A 12,439-nucleotide genomic window follows, 5' to 3' on the forward strand; every position below is an offset into this window, starting at 1 on the left:
CCCCTCCATACACTGAAAATTCAGACAAAGTAATTAAGTAGCTAGACATGGTAATGATATTTAAGTCAATTAACAAAAAAAAAAAAAAAAAAATGGTTGCAATTTGTATACACAAATTATGTGGAAAATAATTAATATAGTTTTGTATACAACCACCTTATATCAAACCAAAATATATTCTTCAAAACTATAACAAGTTTGAACTTCCTAGGTTAACTATCTACAACAGAAACTGTTACACATAATCTGGTCATCACCAGCACTTTGGACAGAAAATTGAAGAAGGGTTTGTGGCTATGCTATTACTTAGTATAAGAGAGAATATAAAACCAAGTGAAAGCCTTATTGCAATTTCTAAGTACTAAAATATAATACTTAGGAAAAAGATATATAAATGAATCAGGCTAGCTTTAGTAACACTATTTGTCCCATCTCAATTCATTTACTTATTGGTCTAAGAACAAAGAACAATTCCAGAGCTACAGGAACCTGAGCAGTTTTTCTTAACCCTACCCTCAGGGATGCACACATTGGCTAACAGGGGTTAAAGAAACTGACAAAATCTGGGCAAAACAAGGTCAGCTTCCAAAAGAGGAACAGAGTCATACTCACACAGACACAATGAAAGTACTTAAGACATCATTAAGAAAAGAGGAAGACACTGAGAAAATAGCTACAAACTCTAGAACAGGTGGTCAATAAACATACCTTAAATGAGTAAATAAATAAACAAATAAAAAGGAACATGATACATTATTTCCCCACCAAACATATAAAGCCTCAAAGACAGGATCATTAGCAGAGATCTTTACGGAATAATTTGGAAGTAAATGAAAGGCCATTAAAATCTTATCTACTAGCTCTACATTGCTCATGCATTTTGCCTTAAGTATGGAATGCCTGGTTTAACATACACACACCTTCAGGGAAGCTAACATATGAAACCATTGCAGGAGATCCACAAAGGCTCACAATCATGTTTATTAAGCGATTGAACCAGTCCCTTTACTGGGGCCCTGGGATAATGAAGGGCAGGCAAACAGAGAAATGAGAGACAGGAGAGTTCAGAGCGAGTCCTGCACCAGAGGCGGCATCAGGGAAGGGTGTCTCAGTGCACCTGTGCAAACAGTGATGCTGGACACCTGGGGTGGAAAGAAGGTTCACGGACACAAGAGTGCACATTAGGGATCAGGAGAATGGAAGAGAAAATGTGAAAAGAAATGAAGAAAGAAAAAAGGAAGCTGAAAAGGAAGGATACAAGGAAGCTGGTTGGTTTCTCTCCTGAATACACCAAAAGCCTTGACTTTAGTGTTTATCCACAAAAGAGAACAAAACTATTTCACAATTTTGGGGCTCGCAGATACATTCAAGTCAAATACCCAGTTACATACACATGTTAAAAAATAAGCGAGAATATGTAACAAAATGGGTGACAGGGGTAGGAAAAGCAGGAAAGGGAATGAGGGGATATATTTGCTTAAGAGAGAAGGCAATCAGCAGATTGGCCATGCGCCACATTTTATAAATCCATGCACAAGTGTAGGGCTTGCCATGGAGGGGTGGCTCGGTTGGTTGGAGCATTGTCCCGTACACCAAAGTGGAGGGTTCGATTCCCGGTTAGGTCACACGGCTAGGGTGCAGGTTTGATCCCCGGTTGGGGTGCATGGGGAGGGCAACTGATCAATGTTTCTCTCTCACATCGACGTTTCTCTCTCTCTCCCTTCCTCTCTCTCTAAAATCAATAAACATATCCTCAGATGAAGATTTTTTTTAAGTCTAGGGCTTAACAGAAACTATGAGATATAGAAGAATGGACTATAGAGATCCTTAGGTCAACACTTCGTGTTCTAGTTGCAGACCTTGAAGGGCATTGTGGGATGTGCCCAGGTCAGTTAGGGAAGGAAATGGGATAGAAACCGGGTCTCCTGACACATGACAAGAGTTCATTTGGCCCAAGGTTCTTTTATTACGTTCCATAATTTCAGTTCCATAATTCTTCATTAACAACTAAATTAGAAGAAATTAACTTACTGGATGGTTGAATTAATTTGTAGTGGTTGGACTGCTTAAGGTTATAAGAAACTTGCTTTTCTCGTTTCTTATTTTGGTACGCTTCTTTTTCATTTGCATCTGATTCTGAAGCGCTGCTGCTACTGTCGTAACTGCTGTCACTACTGCAGTACTTCTGTCTTTTCATTATCTCTGCACTCTCCGGCATGGAACACAGAGGCTAAAACACAGAAAAATTTGTTATTTTGTCAGAACTCCCCCCTCTAAAAAAAGGCTTATTAATATGATTAGTTACAACTTTCAATTTCCTGCATATGCATGCTGCTTTCACTGAAACCTGAAACTCCCCCAAAGTGTTATTGCTACAGTGCTGCTATAAGCCCACAATGCAATTCACTAATGTTTCTGTTTCTGCCAAATACCCATTCGTAAATGATGTAGTTCTGTCACAATGAGGAAGAAGTTCCCACAGTTGTATACAAGATTCTTGTTCTCTGTTAAATCAAACAAAAATGTTTTGATGTTAGCACACACAACAATGAAAACCTTGGTTACCATGAGATTTCCCTGAAATAAAGCATACAATATTCCCTCACTTATCACGGGCATTACGTTCCAGATCACCCCCCCCCCCGCAAAGTAGGAACCTTACATTTATTCTACACTCTTAAACCTATGTAACTTTAACAACATATGTATACAGTACTGCAAAATCCTGCGATATAGCGAAAAATCCACAATAAATAATTAAATATAATATTTTTTAAAATCCTGCGATACAGTGAGGCCGCAATAAGTGAACTGCGATACAGCGAGGGACTACAGTATCCTCTCATGTAACAGTGTAAGATGAAAGGTAAAGTGAGGGATGGCATTTCATGAAGTACCTGGAATATATAGTAAGCCAAAGCATGATTATCTTCAACTTACTGGCTTTGCAAAGGAAAAAATAATCAAAGGGAGAAAGTAGTTTAATACACTATGGTACCAACTTGTGTTTAAAAGTATGTTTTCCTTTTGATAGTCTAATATTTCCTGAGCACTAACAATGTCCAAAGAGTTATGCATAAAAACATTTACCAGGAACACAATCATCAAACAACTTGACAATCTTGGGGAATGTGAATTCTGGAGGAAGGATGTTTCTTCAGAGTCTAACATACCCAGAAGAAACAATGGTACACTCAGGCTTGCTAGTAGTGCCCTCCTCTATGGAGGCAAACAGATTTAAGGCTTTTTAAGGAGCTTCACTACATAATGAGCTATCTGACCCCTTAAAGAATCGCATGGGAAAACAAATAAGATGTGTCATATAAGCATTAGGGACTTTTTTGACCAAAGCACTGTTCAAGCAGTGATAAATAGAAGTCACAGCAGCATAAATTCTAAACAATGCCTTAACTACAAAATGGAATTTGTAAATTGTCACTGAGTTATGACACAGACCTAATACTTGCTTTTATGCACAATTTTATTTTTAACTGGGTCATAAATAAAAACTATATAAATAGTATAAAGAATAATAAAACAAATACTCATGCACCTTGCACTCAGCTGAAGAAAAAAAAACAATGCTAATACATTTTTGTGGTGTTTATCATTTTTGCAGCTAATATTTCTTAGATTCTCAAATAAGTAAAAATGTATTTCTCATAGTACAAGTTTCATTTAACCTTGATTATCTTCAATTATTATTTATTCTTCTACAAGTAAAAACAGTGCAAATAAGTGTTTGGAATGTGATTTCATCCCTCTGAAAGGGTAAGTCTGCTTTGAAATTTGGCTCACCCCAGAACCTCTGTATACATAAAGTTAAAAGTTATAATTTTTTTTTTTACTTCAGACTGATTATGCAGCTTTCAACTCTTTAAAAATATTGCTGGAATTAATAACTACAGAAACTAACCTATTCATTTCAACAAATACATTGTTAGCTCTTATCACTTGCCTGGAATATGGAGGTTAAAAATACACAATGTGAATTCTTCCCCCCAGGAGGTTACATTTTATTTGCATAATAAATATTATTTGATGAAGCAAAGGAAAATATAAGACAATAGAAGACCACCTCAGGACCTTTGCATTTGCCATTCTGCAATGAATATTGTGCCCCCAGGCTGTCTCACATCTGGTTTGCTGAATTGCAATAATCAGTATACAAGGCTCAAAAACTTCCCAATGTTTCCCAAAGTGAAGCAATGACTCATGAAGGTATTTTCTTTTACAGATACTTTAAAATATATTGTTCCAAGGGAATTAGCAATGACATCTTCCACAGTTCTTCAATTCAGAGGATATAATTCAAAAGAGCAGTGCCTGACATCCAAGATCTCTGGTATCCATCAGACACGTATCTTTCACTAGGTTAGTTCATCATGCACCATCTTACTCTCCAGGAATTTTACACTGGAGTCACACCAACTTCTTCATGTTTCTCTAACAACCTATGCAACACCACAACTACATGTCATTGCCTTTAACTTTCCCTCTATGCCAAACATCCTTCCACCCATCTTAAATGTTCATGGCACTACTCATTGTGAAAGACCCAGTTCAAACGGCATGTATGAAGCCATCCACAGTCTACCAATCCCTTTCTCCCCTGTGCTGCTGTAGCACTTTCCACTCCCTTTAATACAGTATTTAACGTAATATATCATAGTTTTGGGTTCACCTATCTGCTCTTCCACTAGCCAATGAGGTCCTTGTAGACAAATTCAGCAAATTCAAATAGTTTTTGAGAACTATTAAGTTTCAGATGCTGAACTAGGTGTGACAGATGTAAAAGTAAAAATACACTTTCTATGCTCAAGGAATTCACCAAACATGCAAGCAATTATTTGTCACAGCTGCTCTATAAAAGTGCTATCTGTGGTACAGCAAGAGGAGGAGAAGGAAGAACTACAGTAGTCCCTCTCTATATCGTGGTTCACTTATCGCGGCCTCACTGTATCACGGGATTTTAAAAAATATTATATCTAATTATTTATCGTAGATTTTTCGCTATATCGCAAGATTTTGCAGTACTGTATATGTACGTTGTTAAAGTTACGTAGGTTTAAGAGTGTAGAATATGTTTAAGAACATAAGTAGTGTTTATAAAAGTGTGGAAAAGGTTAATAAGAGACTGGGAACAGTTTATTAAGTGTGTGGGAAGGGTTTATAAAGCCTTAATATATATATAAATACTAATAAATGTAAGATTCCTACTTCGCAGATTTTTGCCTATCGCGGGGGGGTCGGGAGTCTAGAACGTAATACCCGGGATAAGTGAGGGAATACTGTAAGTCTAACTAAGGGAGTGAAGATTTCACAAAGGCAGCAAGAGTTCAACTGGATTAGGAGGAGGTCTCTAATCAAGCAAGCAACGAATAAGTGATTTTAAGAATAGGCAGGGGTTCCAGAGGCATGTAAAAAAGCACTGAAGGAGAGCAGAGCATGATGAGTGCAAGGACACAGGCCCAGCTTAGTGGTGCTGAAATGTAAGGTGAAAAGGGTGCAGTGAGAAGGTTTTCAAGATTTTACAAATTCATCCCTTCCCTACTCTACGAGCAAGGACTTTGATATATAACCAAAGAACATATCGATGTCATCAGCACAGAGCAGATGAAGGTAAAGCACCTACCTGCTCATTTTTGCCTGCATGATAGCTTTCTCTTTACCTTAGGAACTGTACTTTAACACAATATCCATGTTGTTGGGTCAGCAAAATATGGGGCACCCTAATAAGGATCTCTAGAGTCATGATTTGCATTACCTATAATGCTGCACTTCCATGATAATTATATGTCTATAGATATGAAGGAAACAATACTGAGTGTTAAATAAGGAGATTGGTTCTAGATCCCTCTTGGTCCTGACTAATTGGAATTTCACTAGCATTACAAAAAGAATCCAAAAAGTGAAGGAAACTAACAAAACAAAAAACAACTTCTAACTGTGAGATAACCAAATCTATCTGTACTGGACACAGAGCCCACACAGTTCCTTGAAAGTGATATCAGCCTTTCCTATAGTGATAAATGTAAAGGGAAAAACAACTGTGCTTGATAGCATCTAATTTGATACTAAGAAAGGAAGAGGTACTGCACCTTTGGTCCTCGAGGCCTGGCAGTTTTGCCCATCAACTTTTCGTCATCAATTTCACATTGTTCCAGAAGATCCAAAATATCTTCCTCCTTAAAAAGATACTTAATTTAAACTGTGATCACCAATGGACCCTAGAATTTTTCTAAGTCCATTAATCTCCAGAAAAGAGTATACAAGGATTCCTAAAACTATTTAATGAAGACTGCTCAGTTCAAATGAATATTAAAGGGTCATGAAAAACTCTTTAAAATTTTTTAAATAAAATCTGACAATATAAAAAATACACTGCTAAAATCTTAATAAACAAATGTATCTTTATGTTTTAGTATCGTGTTAAAATCTGAAAGCAAAATAATTCAATAAATTAACCTATTGGACACTTTAAAATTTCTAAGTCACTCCCATTTCCCAGACCACAATTTCATCATTTCCATATGGATCATTGCAAAGTAATATTGCGACTTAAGACAGAAAACTGATGACTGGCCTAATAGTTAGCAATCTAATGTTAGTATTTGTTTAATGGGCACAATTTAATAAAACTTTTAAAATTTTAACTATTACACAACAGTATCTTTAGAACTGTATAAAAAAGTTTTCATTCTATAGGCTTAATATCTTCTCTTACACTCTTCTAGAATCATTTGATGTGAAAGGAAAAAGTTATAAAAACGTAACACCCAAGTGAATGTTGATCAAACCAGAGGTAAACTAAAACTACTAAACCCAGCCTAGACCCAGTTCAACCTTTCTCATTTTAATTGAAATATATTTGACATATAACACTGTGTAAATTTAAGGTGCACAGCATATTGATTGGATACACTTATATATTATAATAATGCCATTGTAGCAATAGTTAACTCCTCTATCAAGTCCCATATTACAATTTCTTTTTAGTGGTTGGAATAATTAAGATCTAGTCTCTTAGCAAGCTTAATGATTATTAAAAAAATATCAGCGTCTGTATTCACTATACTGTGCATTAGACCTCTAGGACTTATTTACTACCTGTTGCAAGTGTGTACCTTAAATAACATCTTTCCTATTCCCCCACCCCGCCACCAAGCCTCTTTTTTACTTGGCTTTTTAAAGTTCCACATATAAGTGAAATTATACAGAATTTGTCTTCCTCTGTCTGACTTATCTCATGTAGCATAATGTCTTCAAGGTCCATCCATGTTGTCCCAAATGGCAGGCTTTCCTTCCTTCTCATCACAGGATAATATTCCATTGTAGGTATATACCACATCATCTATACCTATTCATCCATGGACAGGCACTTAGGTTGTTGTTTCCCACAGTGGCTGAACCAATGCATAATCCCACCATGACTGTGCAAGGATTCACTTTTTCCCATATCCTTGCCAGTATTTGTTATTCTGGTCTTTCTGATAACAGCTATTCTAAAGTGATATATCACTGTGGTTTTGATTTGCATTTCCTTAATGGTTAGCGATGTGGAGCATCTTTCATGTATCTGTTGGCCATTTGGATATTATCTTTGGAAAAATATCTATTGAGTTTTCCTGCTCACTTTTTAATAAGATGGGGCTTTTCACTGGGTTATATAAATTCAATATATATTTGGCTATCCACTCATTTTAGATATGGTTTACAAAAATAGTCTCCCATTTTGTAGGTTGTCTTTTCATTTTTTGTTTGTTTCTTTTGTTGTGCAGAAGCTTTCAAGTTTGATGTAGTACCACTTTTGATTTTTGATTTTCTTTAACTTTCCTTTAACTCATAGTAATTAGACCTTTACCTTAGCATCCTGTAAGGAAGATATGCCTTCTTTTGGAAAAAATAACATCAGTTTAATTTTTATGATTATTTTGTAAACAATGTCTAACAAATAAAAATTATAGAACACTCAAATTAACAAAAAAATGTGTACCATGATCAAGAGGAAAAAACAATAAGAAGGTCTATAAATAATCCAAATATTAAAATTATCAGACAAAAATTTTTAAATAATAATTATATATATGTTACAGAAAACAATGAAAAAGGGAACAAAATGAATGAAAGATGCACAATTTTACCAAGAAATGAAATTTTAAAAAACCAAATAGATATTCTTGAGTTGACTAATATAATATAGAATTAAGATGTAATTGGGTAGGCCCAATGGTAGTCTAGACACAACAACAATATAACAATGAAAATTATCCAAACTGAAACACAACAATGAAAAAAGGTAAAACAGAATAGGGCATCAAAGATATATGGGATGCTATCCAATGATCTAACATATGTATAACTTGAGTCCCATAAAAGAGGCAATATATAAAATACAGCAGAAATATCTGATAAAATAATGAAAGAAAAATTTCCAGGACCAATGAAAGACATTGACCCACATCTTCAATAAGTTGAGAAAACCACAAGCAAGGTAAATACAAAAAGAAAAAGAAAAACAATTACACATAGACACATCAAAATCAAAATACTGAAATAAAAGAAAAATCAGTCATAATAAAATACATATTACATTCAGAGGAAAAACAAAAATAATAATGGCTGAATTCTGAATAGAAACCAGAAGACAAAGAAATGACATCTTAAAAGTACTGAAAGAAAAAAAGCCTGCCAAGATAGAATTCTATACCCAGTTAAACTCTTTAAAATGGAGTCAAGGTAAAAGATAATTTCAGTTAAAAAAGAAGGAAGGAAGGAAGGAAAGAAGGAAGGAAGGAAAGAAACAGAAAGAAAGAAGGAAAGGAAGGAAGGAAGAAAGGAAGGAAGGAAGGATGGAAGGAAGGAAGGAAAGAAGGGAAGGAAGGAAGAGAGAAAGATCTGAGGGAATTCATGCTAAAGGGAATGTGAAATACTGAAGAAAGTTTCTTCAAGCTATAGAAAAGATGAATGACGCTGTCAGAAGTATAAATCTGCAGGATGAACACAAGAAAAGATCAATATGTGGATAAATATGAAAGTCTATTTAGAAAACTATTAACAACCATTAGTGCTCAAAAACAATAATAATAATGTATTTTAAAGACTGTAATATATGTAAAATGAAAATAAATGATAATAGCACCAAGTCTAGAGAGACAACAAATAAAATTAAACTGTTAAGGTTCTTATATGGTCTGCAAAGTGGTAAAATATTAATTCAAGATAGACTATTATGATTTAAGGATGAATATTGTACTTGCCTTTTAAAAACCCACATTATGCTGCAACTATAACTAAAAGCCAATAGTGAAAATAACATAATTAAAAATAGATTTTCCAAAAGAATAAAGAAAGGAAGCACAGAATAGTAATAAACAGATGGTATAAATAGAGAAAAAAGACCAAAAGACAGACATAAACCCAACTATACCAATTATTATGTAAAATGATTTGAAGACACATTGTCAGGCTAGATTTTAAAACAAATATGACCTAACTATATGATAATTACCATAGGTATTATAAATATAATAACACAGATGAATTGAAAGTTAAGTAAATGGACGGAAATGATACGCCAAACAGTAGCCCTAAAAAATAAATTAGTGTGTCTCTATTACTCAAAGTGAAATGTAAGACAAAGAATGTTTCCCAAGAGAAAGATAAACACATTATAATGAAACAAGTATATGAAACAAAAATCGACAGAATTAAATCCACAAATCTCTCTCAGTAATAGCTACATCAAGTAGACCCAAAAAATATAAAAGGATATAGAATATTTAAACAACCTGATAGCTGAAATGATTTATATAAATCTCTGCAACAAACATCTGTAGTATACACATTATTTCTAAGTAGATGTGGTACATTTGCTAAAATAAGCACTATATTGAGACATAAAGTCTCAATTTATTTTACAAGACTGAAATCAGAATGTTTTCTAACACAAATGAACTAAACCAGAAATCCCTAACAAAAATAAAACTACAACATTTTAATGTATGAAAATTAAGCAACAAACTTCTATATAACCAAACTAAAAAATCATAAAGTAATTTAAAATGGCCATTAGTAAAAACACAACATATAAAATTGCTACATGTAAGGGCAATATATAAAAATAATCAAATATTTACATCCTAGCAGCAAACTGAAACAATGAAAAAATTAAAAACTATGTTATTAGTAACAGTAGCAAAAAAATCACATACTTAAGAATAAATTTGGGGGAAAAAAGTGGGACAACTGTAATGGAAAAACAAACAAAAAAATTTTAGTGGGGGAAAAAATGAAAATATAAAGAATGGAAATGCAAGTAAAAAAAAAAGAATAAATTTAATGAAAGATGTGCAGGAATATACAGCAAAAATTGCAAACATAGCTGAGTAATTTAACACTCAAATAAATGGAGAGATATGCCATAGGAATGGCTCAGAGACACAGTAGTGTTAATTCCCAAAAATTGTTTTACAGACCCCTGACAGTCCCAATTAAAATCCCAGCAGCCTTTTTTTCAAGATTCTCAAGACGATTTTAAAATTTAAATGGAAATGTAAAAGGTCCCAGAAAGGCCAAAAGAGTTTGATAAGAAGAACAAATTGAGGGCTTACACTACCTGATTTCAACACTTACTACAAAGCAAAAATAGTAAAGTTAGTGTAATATTTGTGCTCACAGGTCAGTGGAGGAGCGGCGCAAAGTGGTGACATTTAAACTAGATTTTGAATATAGAGATAGAAAGAGAATTAAGGTTTGAAGTCATTTATTATGTGTCAAGTACTCTATTTTAATTAACCTCAATTTTATTTTCACAACCAACTTGGCAAGTAGTTTTAATAGTACTCTTTTAGTGATGAGAAAACTATTGATCAAACAGTTTAGCCTAAGGTTACAAAATTAACACGCGGAGGAACTGGAATTTGAATTTAGGCTTATCTGGCTCCAAAACCCCTAGGTTTCTACTAGAAAAGGTAGGGGTGGAGGAGCAGAGTAATGAGAAGATGGAGTAGAATAAATTATTTGTCCACAGTAAAGAGAAATCCCATTAGAGAACAGGTGAAGAAAAATGAAAAAAGGTCTCTTCATTGTTTTTCTGTGTTCAGAAAAACAAAAGGCCACAGAACATCATTCTGATGGTAAAACATTTGCATATGTCAAAAAAGGGAAATCTGGAGGGAAAAATCACTTGGGGTATACAATGTTCCTCCTGCTTCTGTCTCTCAGCTCTAGCCAACTTCAAAGCGGCTTTTTAACCTTCTCTTGTAGAATCTGAGTAAAAAGACTATATTTATCATGATTTTTGAATCACTCAATATAAGAGGGTATCCAAGACACTGGGGATATATTGCTGTGGGGAGATGTCAAGTAATATAAAGTACAAACAGTTTTAATAGGTCTGCATAAAGTTATTCACCCAGTGAGTCATTAGTAAGCATAATGCAAGCAGAGACTTGATTAGCACTTACATACTGGGCTTGTCCTCTTGAAATTCTCCTGTTTGGAACCCTAAGGTACCAAAATAAGAGATCTGGCTACCCTGCTGAGAGAGTATGCATAGAGAAAGAGATACCCAGCCAGCTCCCGAGGTGTTCCATCTATCTCAACTGAGGCTCCAGACATGTGAGCAAAGCCATCTTGTACATCCAGCCCCAGCTGGCCTCTCAGATAAATGGAGTGGGTCATACTTGATTCACAAGATAAGCAGAAGGGACCGTTCAAGTGAGCCCAGCCAAGAGTGCAGAATAATGAGCAAATAAATGAAGTGGTTTATGCTGCAATAGACAACTGACGGACCTTTTAGTAAGGTAAACAGATTACTGTGTGTGGGTAGAGGAAAGTTTTCAGGTATGCGAGTGTGTTTTCATTACTTCACATATGCCAGGTCTATGCAGCCTCAGGAAAAAAATACTGTTTAATGTTAGTCACAATACAAATAATGAGAGCATCACAAACCACTTGGTAAATACAATGGGTTTTTTTATTCAGTGACATTTTACACATTTCTGTTATAAGACATGTTTATTAAAATAGATCGGTATTACAACATAATTATCAACATTCTCTACTGCATAATTTGTCCTGTTAGACATCTTATTTTTTTAAATCACTTGGTTGATTATGAAATGTCACCAACTGTTAAAATGGAAACAAGTACATCTTCCATATAAAATGTTTTTATATGTGATACTGAGGTAGGTTGTTTTTAAAGACATATTATTTGGCTTAATTTTTTTCTCTTTATAAACACTTATTCCTTTACCTTCATCTTTTTCAAAGGATTATTCAGCTCTCTCTGGAATGAAGCTGCTCTTCCTGAAAGAAAGGTCTGAAAGGCAGCAGTCAACAAATTTTCATACTTTTCAAGTAGAGTTTTATCTTCAGGAGGATAAATTCGTCTACAATGAAATCAGATAAACCAACTAGTTTAAAAGAAGTT

General features: G+C 34.4%; 1 protein-coding gene across 1 annotated transcript in view; it reads right to left on the reverse strand.

The window, feature by feature from the left end:
• TTLL7 (tubulin tyrosine ligase like 7) overlaps window positions 1–12,439 on the reverse strand; it is a 126,951-nt gene that overhangs the window by 49,798 nt on the left and 64,714 nt on the right. The window contains exons 13-15 of the mRNA XM_090271692.1: window positions 12,263–12,398; window positions 6,102–6,188; window positions 2,032–2,230 (exon numbers count right to left, since the gene is read on the reverse strand). Coding sequence (XP_090127818.1) covers window positions 2,032–2,230; window positions 6,102–6,188; window positions 12,263–12,398 — 422 coding nt within the window. The remainder of the gene's footprint in view (window positions 1–2,031; window positions 2,231–6,101; window positions 6,189–12,262; window positions 12,399–12,439) is intronic.

This window comes from Furipterus horrens, unplaced genomic scaffold (assembly GCF_987537825.1).
Source record: "Furipterus horrens unplaced genomic scaffold, mFurHor1.1.pri manual_scaffold_3, whole genome shotgun sequence".
Lineage (NCBI taxonomy): Eukaryota > Metazoa > Chordata > Mammalia > Chiroptera > Furipteridae > Furipterus > Furipterus horrens.